At 45.0% G+C, this 18,111-nt stretch overlaps 2 protein-coding genes across 13 annotated transcripts in view; one reads left to right on the plus strand and one right to left on the minus strand.

Moving 5' to 3' along the window:
* Positions 1–9,508: 9,508 nt before the first annotated feature.
* Positions 9,509–11,432, minus strand: LOC129024404 (spindlin-2). 12 transcript variants are annotated; one of them, XM_054471446.2, is made up of 3 exons: positions 11,117–11,432; positions 10,232–10,458; positions 9,509–9,928 (listed from the first exon to the last, which is right to left on the minus strand). In XM_054471446.2, the coding sequence occupies exons 2-3, from the start codon at positions 10,454–10,456 to the stop codon at positions 9,680–9,682; spliced, it is 474 nt and encodes a 157-aa protein (XP_054327421.1). In that variant the 5' UTR covers positions 10,457–10,458; positions 11,117–11,432; the 3' UTR covers positions 9,509–9,679. The 12 variants fall into 12 exon arrangements, with proteins under 12 accessions (XP_054327421.1, XP_063516736.1, XP_063516735.1 ...); XM_063660666.1 differs by having other exon boundaries at positions 10,232–10,461; XM_063660665.1 differs by having other exon boundaries at positions 11,067–11,432.
* Positions 11,408–18,111, plus strand: part of FAAH2 (fatty acid amide hydrolase 2) — a 287,721-nt gene continuing 281,017 nt past the window's right edge. Inside the window, exon 1 of the mRNA XM_063660660.1 lies at positions 11,408–11,783. Coding sequence (XP_063516730.1) covers positions 11,730–11,783 — 54 coding nt within the window. The 5' untranslated portion in view covers positions 11,408–11,729. The remainder of the gene's footprint in view (positions 11,784–18,111) is intronic.

Genomic DNA, 18,111 nt, shown 5'->3' on the forward strand with positions numbered 1-18,111 from the left:
ACACTGCTGAAAGAAACCATAGATGACACAAACAAATGGAAACAAATCCCATGCTCATGGATGGGTAGAATCAACATTGTGAAAAAGAATACTGCCAAAAGAAATCTACAAATGTTATTGCAATTCTCATAAAAAAGCCACCATCATTCTTCACAGAACTAGAAAAGAAAATCCTAAAATTCACATGGAACCAAAAAAGAGCCTGCATAGCCAAACAAAGACTAAGCAAAAAGAACAAATCTGGAGGCATCACATTCCCCAACTTCAAACTATACTAGAAGTCCATAGTCACCAAAACAGCATGACACTGGTATAAAAACAGGCACATAGACAAATCTTAAAGAATAGAGGACCCAGAAATAAACCCAAATGCCTACAGCCAACTGATTTTCATCAAAGCAAACAAAAACATAAAGTGGGGAAAGGACACCCTATTCAACAAATGGTGCTGGCATAATTGGCAAGCCACAGGTAGGAGAATTAAACTAGATCCTCATCTCTCACCTTATACAAAAATCATCTCAAAATGGATCAAGGACTTAAATCCAAGACGTGAAACTGTAAAAATTCTAAACGATAACATCAGAAAAACTCTTCTAGGCATTGGCTTAGTCAAAGACTTCATGACCAAGAACCCAAAAGCAAATGAAACTAAAACAAAGATAAGTAAGTGGAACTTCATTAAGTTAAAGAGTTCTGCACAGCAAAAGGAACAGTCATCAGAATAAACAGACAACGGACAGAGTGGGAGGAAATCTTCAGAATCTATATATTCAAAAAGGACTAATATCCAGAATCTACAAGCAACTCAAACAACTTAGCAAGAAAAAACAAATAATCCCATCAAAAAGTGGGCTAAGGACATGAATAGACAATTCTCAAGAGAAGATACACAAATGGCCAACAAACATATAAAAATGCTCAACATCACTAATGATCAGGGAAATGCAAATCAAAACCACAATGCAATGCCACTTTACTCCTGTGAGAATGGTCATTATAAAAAAATTAAAAAATAATAGATGTTGGCATGGATGTGGTAAAAAGGGAACACTTCTACACTGCTAGTGGGAATGTAAACTAGTACAATCACTATGGAAAATAGTGTGGAGATTCCTTAAAAAATTAAAGTAGAACTAACATTCCATGCAGCAATCCCACTACTGGGTGTCTACCGAGAGGAAAAAAAGTCATTTTACAAAAAAGTTATTTGCATGTGCATGTTCATAGCAGCACAATTCGCAATTGCCAAAATATGAAACCAGCCCAAACGCCCATCAATGAATGGATAAATAAACTGTGGTGTATATATACGATGGAATATTACTCTGCCATAAAAAGGAATGAATTAATGGAATTTGCAGCAACCTGGATGGAATTGGAGAACATCATTCTAAGTGAAGTAACTCAGGAATGGAAAACCAAACATTGTATGTTCTCATTCATAAGTGGGAGCTAAGCTATGGGGATGCAAAGGCATAAGAATGATACAATGGACTTTGGGGACTTGGGGGAAAGGGTTGGAGTGGGGCATAAAGGATAAAATACTACAAATTGGGTTCAGTGTTTACTGCTTGGGTGATGGGTGCACCAAAATCTCACAAATCACCACTAAAGAACTTACTCGTGTAACCAAATACTACCTGTTCCCCCAAAACCTATGAAAATAAAAAAATTATAAAAAAATTAAAAGTCACACTTTGGGTCACCTAGAAAAATCAAATATTGGGGACATATAAACCATGCAATACTCCATAGCCATAAAAAGGAATGAGGTCACGTCCTTTGTATCAATGTGGATTGAGCTGGAGGCCATTATCCTAAGCAAGCTAATGTAGGAACAGAAAACCAAATACTACATGTTCTCCCTTATAAGTGGGAGCTAAACATTGAGTAGAGATGGACACAAAGAAGAGAACCATAGACACTGTGGCATACTTGAGGGTGGAGGGTAAGAGGAGGGAGAGGATTGAAAAATTACCTATTCAGTACTATGCTTATTACCTGGGTGATGAAATAATTTGCACACCAAACCCCTATGACATATAGTTTACCTATATTACAAACTTACACATATGCTTCTGAACCTAAAATAAAAGTTAAAAAAAAACACAAAAGCATGAGCCACAAATAAAAAAAAAAGATTAATTCAGCTTCATCAAAATTAGAACCGCTTATGCTTGAAAGCACACTCTCAAGAAACTGAAAGGTAAACCCATAGATAGGGAGAAAGTATTTGCTTCTTATGTATCTGATATGGGACTTGTATAAAATATATATAAAGAATTCTTATAATTCAACAAAAATAGGCAAATCATCTGAACAGATATTTCTCCAAGGAAGATATACAAATAGCCAATAAGTTCAGAACATTTTGCTTGGCATCATTAGTCATCAGGGAAATTCAAAGTAAAACACAATAAGGTAACACATCAGACACACTAAAATGGTAAGAACATAAAAGTCTAATAACAATTGTTGAACATTTAAAGAAATTGGACTCTTCATATACTGCATGTGGGAATGTAAATTTTCAGTCACTTTGATAAACACTCTGGAATTCCTCAAACAGAGATAGAATTACCATATGGTCCAGCAATTTCTCCCTTGGTATAAACCTAAAAGAAATAAAAAAATACCTAAATAAAAACATTTACATAAATATTTATAGCAGCATTAGTCATAATTGTCCAAAGGTGAATACAACCCAAATATCTATCAAGGGATAAATGAACGAACAAAATTTTATATATCCATATGCTCAGCCATAAAAATGAATGATGAGCATGCTACAAATATGGATAAATTTTGAAAACATCATGCTAATTGAAAGAAGCCCGTCACACAGGACCAAATATTATTTGATTCCATTTACATAAAATGTTCACAATAGGCAGATATATAGGAACAAAAAGTAAATTAGTGGTTGCTTAGGGCAGGAAGGATGGGAGCATTGGGGAAATGATAGCTAAAGTTTAGGGATTCCTTTATGAGGTAATGAAAATGTTCTAAATTTACTGTGACAATGGTTAATTGTATACTTTAAATTAGTGAATCATATTCTATGTGAATTACATCTTAATAAAGCTATTTTTAAAATATCTGGTGCTTCTGTATGGTAGGGAGCATGGACAGTCCGTGAATACCTTTACTATTAAGCCATTGTTGAATGGCTTTTGTGATGCAAGATGCACCATTTCCAACTGCAAATGGTCCAGGAAAATAAAAACATGACACATGGTTTCTTCAGGGACCATAATGTTGTGTCAGTGCTGGATCATTGGATCGGAACAGCAGCACTATTAATCTGAAAAACGGTCAACAGTGGTAAGGCACAACCAGTAACTCATAGAGGAGATAAAAAATTCATTGTCATCAAGGTGCCAAGTACAGTGGTGTCAGGAGCAAAACTTTATGCAATGTGGCCACTCTCACTGGCAGATAAGATTTGGAAGGCCAGAATTCTGGCATGCAATGGTAGCCTCCACAACAGAAACAGTCCTGTACTTTGATTCTGTTTATGAAGGTGGATGTGTTGCTAAACCCAGTAGAATTATGGATTCAGTTAGAAATTGAAGCAACTTTAGTGGTTCATGCTCATTCTGGAGCTTGATTTCAGTGTCATCAGATAATGGTCTCTTATGTGGTCATCATCTACATGAGTAAATCAGATACATTAAGCAGGAGCAGCAGCAGTAGCAACAATTTGTTTCTTTAGTTACAGGCCCAAAGACAGGTGTCTTTAGTCTGCAATTTTGTAGTTTTCCAAGTGGCAACTCAAGCAAGTAGGTCATTGTCAATTTCCTATGAGTCAGTAAAAGTATAACAAACTTCATCTAGGGGAGTATAACCCAGATTTATGAAAATGGCTTTGCGTTCTGGCCACTGAGGAGAGCATCCATATCTTTCAGTTTTGCACAGCTAGCAGTAAGATTGAACATATGCAGCAGCCCAGTGGACACCAGCAGGTTTCAGCTTATCGAAACTGTCAGTGAACCAGGCCCACACATTTAGTTGAACCTATGTGAGTCAAGGGCCTCATTTAGCCAGCTGCTTTACTTCAGGTAGAGAGTAGGGAATAGAGTTTCCTTGAAAGGGGTAATAGCCACTTTTTCAGGTAAAGCCTATATGCCACTGGGGTGAGGCCAAGTAAGTTTTTTAATATGCAATTTACCTTTCACAAGCAAGGCCTGCTGAGCTCTTCTCACCATTGGAGGTATTAAGTTGAAATTGATCAACCTCAAACAGGAATGTCAGGCTGGAGAGGTGCAAGGCTGACCTCCATGGTTCAGGTGTTCAGTTCTGAAATGAGCCCAGTAGCAAAATGTATTAGTCAGTTCTCATGCTGCTATGAAGAAATACTCAAGTCTGGGTAATTTATAAAGAAAAGAGGTTTAATTGACTCAGTTCCACATGGCTGGGAAAGCCTCAGGAAACTTACAATACTGGTGGAAGGGGAAGGGGAAGAAAGGTACCTTCTTCACAGGGTGGCAGGAAGAAGAAGTGCAAGCAGGGGAAATGCCAGACGCTTATAAAACCATCAGATCTCAAGAGACTCACTCATTATCCCAATAACAGCACGGGGGGAACCACCCCCAGGATTCAGTTACCTCCACCTGGTCCCGCCCTTGACACATGGGGATTACGGGGATTACAATTCAAGGTGAGATTCGGGTGGGGACACAAAGCCAAAACATATCACAGATAATAAGCTGCTTTTCAAAAGTGGTGTATCTGGTAGTCTTGTCAGGAAGAAGAGGAGTCCAAAACCCCAAGACATATCTCCAGGTGAAGATGGCTTCCCTTTTCCAGAGACAGCAATTGGAAAATCATCAGTTACAGATGCTTATATAGCTCAAAGGTATCATTAAAATTGTAGGGCTCCAAAGGTAGAGAACATGACACAACTTACTGGACTGTTTCCATGGCAGAAATTCGTTTCAGGCTTTACTCAAAAGATGCTGATTTGTGGGTTAGCTAATATAAAGGACCAAGCAGAATGTCCAAGCAATCACAAAGCATTTCCAATATCCAAAGAATCTAGTTAGGTGCTGAAACTCCTTTTTGGTGGTGGGGGTGCTGAAGAGACAGTTTTTCTTTGCCTGAGATTTTATTGTGAATTTGCCTACATACTTCCAGGAAACATTACTGGCAAGCAAGAGACATTACTGGCCAACAACATTACTCCTGAATTTTGCTGGTGATTTTCAATATTAATCCTGATTTTTTTGGAGACTTTCAGTCATTCTTCCTAGAGGACGTGTGATAATACCACAGCTATGTAGGGCTATTGAGACTGAGGCTTCTGACTGCCAACCATCAGGATGTCATGTATAGTGAAACTTTTGGAAATCTGAATGAAGAAGAACTTGCACCAAATTCTAACCTATTCAATTTTGGCAAATGGCACTGGAGTTTAGGTAACACTGGCGGAGTACAACAAACATGTATTAGAGGCCTTGTCACATGAATGTGAACAGATCTTAATCCTCAGATGCTAGTATGGGAAAGAAAGTGTTGTCAATGTTTAAAACAGTGTACCATGTTCTATTAGTCTGTATAGTAGATTCAGATAGAGTCAAGATGTATGCAACAGCTGGGGCCACTGGAGAAATAACTGAATTTATTTGAAAATATTCCACTATCAACGTTCAGCTCCGGTTAGATTTTGCAATGGGCATACAAGGCTGTTCTGTAAAGATCCTGCATCTCTTACTACTGCCTCCTATAGGTATTAATATTTATTCAGGGCACAGATTTTCTTTTTTCTTCCTAGAATTCTATACTTTGTGCTGGATCACCCAGGGAGAGATAGGAAAGCTGGTGACAGATAAATTTGTGTGTCCCACTCGTACTTATCTGTGTATGGTGAAATTTCATCTGCCACCTATGAAACAGGGAAATACAAGCATCAGTTCCCAGTGATATTCAGATGTGAAGGTTGCAGCATCAGTATGCAGAATTGGCCTAAAAAGTTTTGTTCACAAGGTCATATTGGCTTCTTTCTTTCTCCTGCTGTAAACCTGGCCAAACCCTGTTACCTAATTTCAGATGCTTTCTCCTTCCAGGAGTTCAGTAGAAGAGTTTACTTGGGCATCCATATCTAACAGAGCTACAAAAGCTTGATTCTTTCTCTCAAGAAAATTCTCCAACCTACTAAGATGGATGCATATGGAATTTGATCTCCATTAAGCACAGAGATCACTTGCCCCATTTCTAATGATTTTTCTCCTTATAGCAGCTGTGCCTGACAAAGTAGAGACAGAGCTGCACCGTACCATTAGCAAGGCTTAGCATTTACTTTCAATTCTGTGTGGTATAATGGCTGCCTGTGTCTCATAACATTAAGCTTCCAATGTTTTTGGCTGACTCAATTCTCAATATCAGGCAACAAAGTCCTACATAATAGCTAGGGGAGTTATCCAGAGGGGCAAATCTGATAACAATTTATCAGTGAGTCTCTGGGTCGGTTTCTCATTCTCTAGAGGTCACTTTATCAGTATTTTATACCCAATCTAGGCATTGAGTATAGAGCCCAACTTGTCATCTATGGTTTTCACTGGGAATTTGTTTCTCTTAAGAAAATCTTCAAAAGAAGACCAGAAAATGTGGTGTTGTACTTGACTCATATTTATCTTCCACTGCACAGCGTTATCAAATAGGAAAACATGCAGGGTATACCTGAAAACAGCCAGATCCAACTAATTTTACTACCATCAGGATACTGAAACCCACTATTATCTGTAATCTACATAATTGGAATAGCCTACTAATTATTCTCCCTTTATTCATCATATACTAATAAAAACTATTCTGAAAGTTGTCAGAGTGATCCTGTAAAACTAAGACAAATCTTGTCTCCCCTCCACTATAAATACATGGATGGCTCTGTATCACATTCAATGTAAAAGCCAAATTGCATTTTGGAACCTACAGGGCTACAAGCTGTCTGCCTCTCTCTCTCATCCCCATTACGTCTCTGAAACCACCTCCTGCTTTTCTCTGCCTTGCTCACTCAGCTCCAGACATGATAGCATCTTCCTTGCTCCTCAAACATGCCAGGCCTAAACCTGTCTTGGGGCCTCAGCACGTGCTGTCCCTCCATCTGGAATGCTCCTTCCCCAGACAGCTACAGGGTCAGTTCTCCCATTGCCTTCAGAGTAGACTCAAAAGCCACGTTCTCAGTGAGGCCTTCCCTGGACACCTTGTCTATCTAGTTTCAGCCTCCCTCCTGAAATTTTCTATCCCAATTCCTTGCTTTATGTTTTTCTATTTAACACTAGACACTATGAAAATACATTATAATTGCTTATTTATTTTGGTTACTGTCTGTCCCCCACACTAAAATGAAAGCTCCATGAGGATAAGAATTTTAGTTTGCTTTTTTTGTTCATTATTACATCATCAGTATCTGTGTCTAGAAGAGTACCTGGCAGAGAGCCCACCTGAAGTAAGTATTTGTGGGGTAAAGATAAAACAAGTAAATTAAAAAGCAAATGGGATCAAAGCAAGTCAAAGGGGCAGTTTTTCCAGGGTGTAGCCCCAGTTACAAGTGCAACGCTTCCAGGGAACAACTGTGCATTTTATTAGAGTGAAGCAGGCCAGCTGGGGGTGTGGCCAACTGGAGAGGGTATTCGGAGTCTAAACTGGACTGAGACCTACCTAAGGCCCAGCTGCATGTATCCTTTTTGGAATGAGGGCCCTAATCCTCACGTTTTTGTTGTTGTTGTCATTCTGTTTCAATTTCAGGAGATGCCAGAGACATAAATTTTCATTGTGTGAAATCTATCAAATGTCTAAAGTACCTAATTAAAAACAAAAAACAATAAAAACACAAAGATGAAAAAAACCTGGCAGCTGACTGAGACTGGTTCCTGGGCACCTTGCTGGATTTTGTTGGACGAAATTGTGTGATGTATACAAGAAAATTAATCCTTGCTACGGTGAGGTAGGCTTGCCTTGTGTAATTCTTGAGGCAGTCAGCCTCAGGTCATGTTGGGTGGAGAGAATAAACTCTATTTACCACCTTCTCTCAACTCCTGGCAGCTCCTTGCATCTCCCACTATGCATGGAGTTAGGGTAACCTGGGCAGCAGGGAGTCACCAGCACTCTTTCTTGGGGTCAGAGGTATAATTTAGTGAACGGTGTTGTTGCAGAAAGCAGTGAGAGGGTTTTCAGATGGGCTACAGGAGAAAGACTTGGGAAAGGCAAGGAGGAGAGGAAGAGAAAGACACAGATCTATCTTTGCATCAGACACCATAGTTCTGAGGGACTTTTTGTGGGTTGCTGCTCCCTCTCCCCACCAACCTTGACCCTTTCTTGTGACACTATACAGCTGAATGAGTTAGTTATACTAAGTCACAACTCCCAGCCCAACTGCCCCATGGCATCTGCCTCACCTGGAAACAAAGAGCTGACCAGAATTCCATCACAGGTCTCTGTGAGCTGGGGTAGGCAAGACTGGCCAACAGGTGCCTGTGAGGGGTCTGCAGACACCAGCTTTGTGGGGAAGGTCTAACCAGAATGTGGATTCTTGTGACAGCAGGCCTCTTTTAGTGGATTATTTGTCGGAACCACCTGTGGTTTCAGGCAGCTGCTGAAAGAAGCGTGGACAGTCAGGCACTCCCCATAACCTAGAGAGAACACTAGGCTCAATCTTCTGATGCCCCTTGTCTCTAGATAGAAAACAAACATTCCAGCAGAAGGAACCAGTGTGATGAGACTGCTGTACCTGAGTTCAGTAAGGTTCCATTTTTTTCTGGATAAAGTACTTTCCAAATGCAAGATGGCACATCTCTTAAGTTCTGACCCACTAACCCATCCTCTACCAAGATTGTTTATCTAGCACAGGACAAATGTGAGGAGGCAGCCCACAGCCCAGCACATGTGGGGCACCATGTTAGTGTGTTTAGGCTGAGGGTTGGGGTTCTGCTGGGTAGGAGCATCCTGAACTCCCTGAAACAGGAAAAGCCTTATGGGTATAAATTTTGCTCCTGATTAACCTTACTGAGTCATCCTTGTCAGAATGCCCTTCTAGGGAACCTCCAATGTATCTGGCATCTTTGACAGATGCCACTTCCTTTGTGCATAGAGCCAGGAAGAGCAATGTGGACACTACCAGAAGTCCAACATTTTCCTGGGCCTTCCAATCTCTCATGGGCCCCACACCCCACAACTCTTTTCCTGTATTCCCAATCCCTCTGTCAGTCTCCCTTCTTTGAACTCCTCCTTCCTCAGTGGCCCTCTTCTTCTAACCTCTCCAACACTCTAACCCACATAGCCTCTTCCATTGAGTATCCTTTATCCTGTCCACAGACCCTGTCAGTTTGATCCTTCTCCTCTTTACTCTGGACCTCTTCTAAGCTTCTTTGTGTTCCTCTCTACTCAACTTATTCTGTGTATTTTCCTCTAAGCCACAAACTCTCTGAGAGCTGTTCCTTCCTTTCATCCCCCATTCACCAAACACACCCGATCTTTTCAACAAGACAAAGGGCTTACACACAGCATGTCATGTACACACAAGTTTGTATTTCTTAGAGCAAAACAACAGTTAATGCTGGCAAAGATGTTGAGTTATCAGGGATTCCATAAGCTTTCAATACACTGAAAGGCAACATTTTTTGCATGTCTACAAATTATACATTTGTTTCCACACATGTGCCAAATTTTACCCTAACAATTAGGACTTTTTCACCAAATCATAGACATAGATATGGAAATCATCATCAAACTTGATGAAATACACAGAGGGTTTGGCTTCCACTTGGTGAATGACCATGCCGATCCTTTTGGAGCCATCTTCTTTGGTGTATTCCACATGCTTACCTATTAGGCCATCAACAACTCCTCCTGGCTCCCTCTCTGTTGGAGGAGACTCACTGGATTCTGGCATGATGCGGAGGTCACCTTCCTTATAATCATCTAGAAGCTGGTACATGTACAAGACAGGATCTTTCTCATAGGTAATATAAAACCAGGCTTTCATGATAGGTGCTTGAGCTAAGACCATCCCCCTCCATTCATCCTTAGAACCATGCTCTCCCTCAAACATGTGTTCCACTGCTTTGCCAATTATGGTATTTGCAAGGTTGGCATCACTAATGTGAGATGATGCCACCCTGTCAGAAAGAATTTTAAGAGACAAAACCCTTTCATCTCTGTGAAGTTCCAGTCCATAGACACAGTCAATTCCATCATATTTCACCAGATAAAGAGAGGGATTTATAGGCACCTGATCCAGAACGGTTCCTTTCCACTGGGTGATGGGCTCATCCCCTTCCTTCCATCCATGAGAAATTCTGCAGCCCACGATGTTCCTGCGGGGCTGGGATGAAGGTCTGCCTCTCTGCTTCTTTTGGGAGACTTTTTTCTTTGTCATGTTTGCAGACCCAGTGGCCCGTCCTGCAGTTGCCCTGGTTTGTTGCCCTTCGGCTTCCTGTGCGTTGGGGGTCTTCATGCCTGCTGGGGGAGGAGAGAGGATAGAGAGACATATCCAGTGTGCCACAAGGCAAACTTTTCCGTATAGCCATGTCTGGATGTACTCTGCGCTAGTGCCTAAGTTTCCCCTAGGAGCCTGGAAGTAATGCTGGAAATCCTGGCTGCATGCCTGCAGTGCTCTGCCTCTTAAGTTCCTTTGGGCTGTGGGGAAAGGCTGGAGTGTTGTAGTAGAGCTGTCTGGGGTTCGGAACTCTGCAGAAGTGGCTGGGCCTCCTCCTAGCTCAGAGCCCACTGCCCTCCCGGAACCCCTTGCTGCCACTGGCGTCCACTCCCAATCCCCTTGCAAAGCGGCCTTGACCGGCACCCACTTCCCTCCTTCCCTGAGCGTCCCAGCTGCTGTCCACAACACACCCTGCCTACCCTAACCGCTTCCCTGGTACCCACCGCCCTGACTTCCCGGCGCTCACCTTCAAATCCTTGTCTGGCTCCCGTTCCTACCCCCTTTCCCTGTTGTCCACCGCACTCCCCCACCCCACCCTTTCCTGGCGCCCACCTCCACCCCATGTCTCCTGCTGGATTCCTTCCCATCCCCCTCTCCATTCTGGCGCCCACTAATGGCCTTGCCCTGCCTGGCGTCCACCGCCGCGGATCACGGGCCTCACGTGCCCAAATTGGACACCTCGCTGCTGCCTCCGCTATGAGCCTGTGGCGAAGGAGGGTCAGCAGGCGACCGGCCGAGTGAATGCTTGCAAGAGCTGGGAGGGTAGGATCCGTAGATGAAGAGCGTGTCTAGGAGGGCGGCAAGGCAGGCAAAGAGGACGGCAGTGGCGTCCCCACCGCTTGGCTCGCTAGCCCTCCGCCTCCCTGCTGGCGGTGGCGGTCCCTGAGCCACATCGGGATTCCACCAGTCCCTGCTGTCGCCGCGGCAGTCTCCTCCCTCTTTCCGTAGCGCAGCTTCCTGCCCAGAGAAAGGCCTCCTCTTCCTGTCAAACACCCGGCTCTCCTCTCCACCAGGCTCACAAGCCCACCACGCAGCCTGTAGCCCTGGCGGAGCTATAGGCTCTGACTCCGCCTTTTTCCAAATCCGGAGTAGTTCCTGCTACAGTCGTGCTCGGAACCCTGTGGCCCCTTCTTCACCCGTTTCAGGGCCACTTGGTTCCCACCTCCACCTTCTTAGTCCGCCTGCCCTATCTGCTTTCCATCTTCTTGGAATTCGCCTTGCCGCCGCCCCGCGCCCACCCTCGCCCCCGCCCCGTCCCGTGCCCTTATGGATTTATTCTGTACACGTAAATATGTCTTTCCTCTTTTTGAAAGGATTTGGAGTCGGAACAGAGAAATTCACTATGGTAAGTCTGCCATTTTGACCCAGTCTCTACCTAATTTTTCCTGACTGATATTTCCTGGCTTTTTTGTTTTTGTTTTTGAGGGATTTTTTTTCCTTTTCTTTATTACAAGATAATTGCATGTACAATGTGAACACTATCTACATTTTAGGAAATTAATATTAAAAGGAAAATCATCAACTGCAGTCCCATTTCCCATTTTTGAGGACCTCACAGCAAAATATTAATGCTCATAGCTTTTTTTTCCTTTTTCCTAAACTTTTGCAAAACTGGGATTTGTTTTTTATCTGCAATTCATGTCTATTAATTTTTCCAGGAAATTAGATGTTTTCTAATCGATTTTTTCATTCAACAAATATTTATTGAGCACCTGTTACATATCTTGCACTTGGTCCGTAAAACTCAATTTTAAAGTGATTTATAATTTGGCTTTTCTCCCAGTACTGGACATGACATAATATTTCTACAATAACCAGTAATCAGATCTATGTATCGGAATAGAAAGCTTTGAAAAAAAAAACTTTATAAGAAATAATTAGATAAAAGTTATAGTTTTATAAATCAGTTGAGAAACATTGGGTATTCTTTAAGGAATGTTGAAATGATTCTTTAAATATTTTGAGAAAGATTGTATACTAATGTAGTACCAATGTCAATATTTGATTTATTAAAAGGTAAAAAGCAGCAAAATAAAATTGAGCAGAAAGCAAATGAACCAACCAAAAACTGTAAACAAAACAATGCTTAATGGTATCTTTCTTATTCAGATACTTATGGTATTTGAATGAGGGGATGAGTCGGATGTTAACAGAACAACTACACTTAATAAAATAACATCTACAAGGAAAAATAGAAGTAATAATAATCTTGATTCAACAATCAAAGTATGAAACAACATTAAAATATTACTTAGTTTCATTGATCATGAAAAAAGAGCTTCATATCTAGTGCTGATGCAAGTTAAAGTTTATACAATTTTTATGGGAAGCAATTTGCAGATATGTTGTAGTTTCAGTGAGGGCTTTTTTATTTTTTATTTTTATTTTTATTTTTGTAAATTATATTTTAAGTTCTAGGGTACATGTGCACAATGTGCAGGTTTGTTACATATGTATACATGTGTCATGTTGGTGAGCTGCACCCATTAACTCGTCATTTACATTAGGTATAGCTCCTAATGCTATCCCTCCCCCCTCCCCTCACCCCACAACAGGCCCCAGTGTGTTATGTTCCCCTTTCTGTGTCCAAGTGTTCTCATTGTTCAATTCCCACCTATGAGCGAGAACATGCGGTGTTTGGTTTTTTCTCCTTGGAATAGTTTGCTGAGAATGATGGTTTCCAGCTTCATTCATGTCCCTACAAAGGACATGAACTCATCATTTTTTATGGCTGCATAGTGTTCCATGGTGTATAGGCGCCACATTTTCTTAATCCAGTCTGTCATTGTTGGACATTTGGGTTGGTTCCAAGTCTTTGCTATTGTGAGTAGTGCCACAATAAACATACGTGTGCATGTGTCTTTATAGCAGCATGACTTACAATCCTTCGGGTATATATCCAGTAATGGGATGGCTAGGTCAAATGGTATTTCTAATTCTAGATCCCTGAGGAATCGCCACACTGTCTTCCACAATGGTTGAACTAGTTTACAGTTCCACCAACAGTGTAAAAGTGTTCCTATTTCTCTACATCCTCTCCAGCACCTGTTGTTTCCTGACCTTTTAATGATTGCCATTCTAACTGGTGTGAGATGGTATTTCATTGTGGTTTTGATTTGCATTTCTCTGATGGCCAGTGATGAAGAGCATTTGTTCATGTGTCTGTTGGCTGCATAAATGTCTTCTTTTGAGAAGTGTCTGTTCATATCCTTCGCCCACTTTTTGCTGGGGTTGTTTGTTTTTTTCTTGTAAATTTGTTGGAGTTCATTGTAGATTCTGGATATTAGCCCTTTGTCAGATGAGTAGATTGCAAAAATTTTGCCCGATTCTGTAGGTTGCCTGTTCACTCTGATGGTAGTTTGTTTTGCTGTGCGGAAGCTCTTTAGTTTAATTAGATCCCATTTGTCAATTTTGGCTTTTGTTGCCATTGCTTTTGGTGTTTTAGACATGAAGTCCTTGCCCATGCCTATGTCCTGAATGGTATTGCCTAGGTTTTCTTCTAGGGTTTTTATGGTTTTAGATCTAACATTTAAGTCTTTAATCCATCTTGAATTAATTTTTGTATAAGGTGTAAGGAAGGGATCCAATTTCAGCTTTCTACATATGGCTAGTCAGTTTTCCCAGCACTATTTATTAAATAGGGAATCGTTTCCCCATTTCTTGTTTTTGTCAGGTTTGTCAAAGATCAGATAGTTGTAGATGTGTGGTGTTATTTCTGATGGCTCTGTTCTGTTCCATTGGTCTATATCTCCGTTTTGGTACCAGTACCATGCTGTTTTGGTTACTGTAGCCTTGTAGTATAGTTTGAAGTCAGGTAGTGTGATGCCTCCAGCTTTGTTCTTTTGGCTTAGGATTGGCTTGGCGATGCAGGCTCTTTTTTGGTTCCATATGAACTTTGAGGTAGTTTTTTCCAATTCTGTGAAGAATGTCATTGGTAGCTTAATGGGGAAGGCATTGAATCTATAAATTACCTGGGGCAATATGGCCATTTTCACAATATTGATTCTTCCTACCCATGAGCATGGAATATTCTTCCGTTTGTTTGTATCCTCTTTTATTTCGTTGAGCAGTGGTTTGTAGTTCTCCTTGAAGAGGCCCTTCACATCTCTTGTAGGTTGGATTCCTAGGTATTTTATTCTCTTTGAAGCAATTGTGAATGGGAGTTCACTCATGATTTGGCTCTCTGTTTGTCTATTATTGATGTATAAGAATGCTTGTGATTTTTGCACATTGATTTTGTATCCTGAGACTTTGCTGAAGTTGCTTATCAGCTTAAAGACATTTTGGGCTGAGACAATGGGATTTTCTTTTTTTTTTTTTTTTTTTTTTTTTTTTTTTTTTTTTTTTTTTAGGTGGACACATCTATTTCTTTATTATTATTATTATTATTATTATTTTTTTTTTTTACAAATGACTTATGAATTTATGAGAGACAAATGTCATAAGTTATTAAGAAAACAGAAATGTCACAGTGTTTTTCACTCACATTGATAGTATTGAGTCTTGATAAGGATGAAGGAAACATTGTGCCTTTGGGAGAAGCATCAATGAGCACACTTGTTTTGGAGAGGGTAATCTATCTAAACTAACATTAAATTTTTAAAAAATGCCTATCTTTTGCTAGATAGTATCATTTCTAGATGTCTAATCTATAGAAATAGTCATACAAGTTCAAAAATAAATACAGAAGGATTGTCATCCTATCATAACATGAGATAACATTTTTTTAGAGAAAACCTGAACACTAATTAATGGAAAATTGTTACATAAATTGCAATGCATACATTTTTTTTTTTTTTTTTTTTTTAAATTTATGAAGTATTTATTGATCGTTCTTGGGTGTTTCTCGGAGAGGGGGATATGGGAGGGTCATAGGATAATAGTGGAGAGAAGGTCAGGAGATAAACACATGAACAAAGGTCTCTGGTTTTCCTAGGCAGAGGTCCCTGCGGCCTTCTGCAGTGTTTGTGCCCCTGGGTACTTGAGATTAGGGAGTGGTGATGACTCTTAAAGGGCATGCTGCCTTCAAGCATCTGTTTAACAAAGCACATCTTGCACCGCCCTTAATCCATTTAACCCTAAGTTGACACAGCATATGTTTCAGAGAGCATGGGGCTGGGGGAAAGGCCATAGATCAACAGCACCCCAAGGCAGAAGAATTTCTCCTAGTCAGAACAAAATGGAGTCTCCTATGCCCACCCCATTCTACACAGACACAGCAACAATCTGATCTCTCCTTCCTTTCCCCACACTTCCTCCCCTTCTCTTCAACAAAACCGCCATCGTCCTCATGGCCCGCTCCCGATGGTCGCTGTCTCTTTGGAGCTGTTGGGTACACCTCCCAGACAGGGCAGCCAGGCAGAGGCGCTCCTCACGTCCCAGACAGGGCGGCCGGGCAGAGGCGCTCCTCGCTTCCCAGACGGGGCCGCCCGGGCAGAGGCGCTCCTCTCCTCCCAGACGGGGCGGCCGGGCAGAGGCTCTCCTCACATCCCAGACGATGGGCAGCCGGGTAGAGGCGCTCCTCACATCCCAGACGGGGCGGCCGGGCAGAGGCGCTCCTCACTTCCCCGACGGGGCCGCCCGGGCAGAGGCGCTCCTCGCTTCCCAGAAGGGGCCGCCCGGGCAGAGGCGCTCCTCGCTTCCCAGACGGGGCTGCCCGGGCAGAGGTGCTCCTCACTTCCCAGACGGGGCCGCCCGGGCAGAGGCGCTCCTCACTTCCTCCCAGACCGGGTGGCAGCCGGGCAGAGGTGCTCCTCACCTCCCAGACGGGGCGGCCGGGCAGAGGCGCTCCTCACCTCCCAGAGGGGGCGGCCGGGCAGAGGCGCTCCTCACTTCCCAGACGGTGTGGCGGCTGGGCAGAGGCGCTCCTCCCTTCCCAGATGGGGCAGCCAGGCAGAGGCGCTCCCCACTTCCTCCCAGACGGGGTGGCGGCCAGGCAGAGGCGCTCCTCACTTCCCAGAGGGGGCGGCCGGGCAGAGGTGCTCCTCACTTCCTCCCAGACGGGGTGGCAGCCGGGCAGAGGCACTCCTCACCTCCCAGACGGGGCAGCCGGGCAGAGGTGTTCCTCATCTCCCAGACGGGGCGGCCGGGCAGAGGTGCTCCTCATCTCCCAGACGGGGCGGCCGGGCAGAGGTGCTCCTCATCTCCCAGACGGGGCAGCCGGGCAGAGGTGCTCCACACTTCCTCCCAGACGGGGTGACGGCCGGGCAGAGGCACTCCTCACCTCCCAGACGGGGCGGCCGGGCAGAGGCGCTCCTCACCTCCCAGACGGAGTGGTCAGGCAGAGGCGCTCCTCACTTCCCATATGGGGTGGCGGCCGGGCAGAGGCGCTCCTCACTTCCCAGATGGGGCAGCCGGGCAGAGGCGCTCCTCACTTCCTCCCAGACGGGGTGGCGGCCAGGCAGAGGCGCTCCTCACTTCCCAGACGGGGCGGCCGGGCAGAGGTGCTCCTCACTTCCTCCCAGACGGGGTGGCGGCCGGGCAGAGGTGCTCCTCACCTCCCAGACGGGGCGGCCAGGCAGAGGCGCTCCTCCCTTCCCAGACGGAGTGGCCAGGCAGAGGCGCTCCTCACCTCCCAGAGTGGGCGGCCGGGCAGAGGCGCTCCTCACTTCCCAGAGTGGGCGGCCGGGCAGAGGCGCTCCTCACTTCCCAGAGTGGGCGGCCGGGCAGAGGCGCTCCTCACTTCCTCCCAGACGGGGTGGCGGCCAGGCAGAGGCGCTCCTCACCTCCCAGACGGGGCGGCCGGGCAGAGGCACTCCTCACCTCCCAGAGTGGGCGGCCGGGCAGAGGCGCTCCTCACTTCCCATAGGGGGTGGCAGCCGGGCAGAGGCGCTCCTCACTTCCCAGATGGGGCAGCTGGGCAGAGATGCTCCTCACTTCCTCCCAGATGGGGTGGCGGCCAGGCAGAGGCGCTCCTCACCTCCCTGAGGGGGCGGCCGGGCAGAGGCACTCCTCACCTCCCAGAGTGGGCGGCCGGGCAGAGGCGCTCCTCACTTCCCAGAGTGGGCGGCCGGGCAGAGGCGCTCATCACTTCCCATAGGGGGTGGCAGCCGGGCAGAGGCGCTCCTCACTTCCCAGATGGGGCAGCTGGGCAGAGGTGCTCCTCACTTCCTCCCAGACGGGGTGGTGGCCAGGCAGAGGCGCTCCTCACCTCCCAGGCGGGGCGGCCGGGCAGAGGCGCTCCTCACCTCCCAGGCGGGGCGGCCGGGCAGAGGCGCTCCTCACCTCCCAGAAGGGGTGGCTGGGCAGAGGCGCTCCTCACTTCCCACATGGGGTGGCAGCCGGGCAGAGGCGCTCCTCACTTCCCAGACGGGGTGGCGGCCAGGCAGAGGCGCTCCTCACTTCCCAGATGGGGCAACCGGGCAGAGGCGCTCCTCACTTCCTCCCAGACGGGGTGGAGGCCAGGCAGAGGCGCTCCTCACTTCCCAGACGGGGCGGCCGGGCAGAGGCGCTCCTCACTTCCTCCCAGACGGGGTGGCGGCCGGGCAGAGGCGCTCCTCACCTCCCAGACGGGGCGGCCGGGCAGAGGTGCTCCTCATCTCCCAGACGGGGCAGCCGGGCAGAGGCGCTCCTCACTTCCTCCCAGACGGGGTGGCGGCCGGGCAGAGGCGCTCCTCACCTCCCAGACGGGGCGGCCGGGCAGAGGTGCTTCTCATCTCCCAGACGGGGCAGCC

Source organism: Pongo pygmaeus, chromosome X (assembly GCF_028885625.2).
Source record: "Pongo pygmaeus isolate AG05252 chromosome X, NHGRI_mPonPyg2-v2.0_pri, whole genome shotgun sequence".
NCBI lineage: Eukaryota > Metazoa > Chordata > Mammalia > Primates > Hominidae > Pongo > Pongo pygmaeus.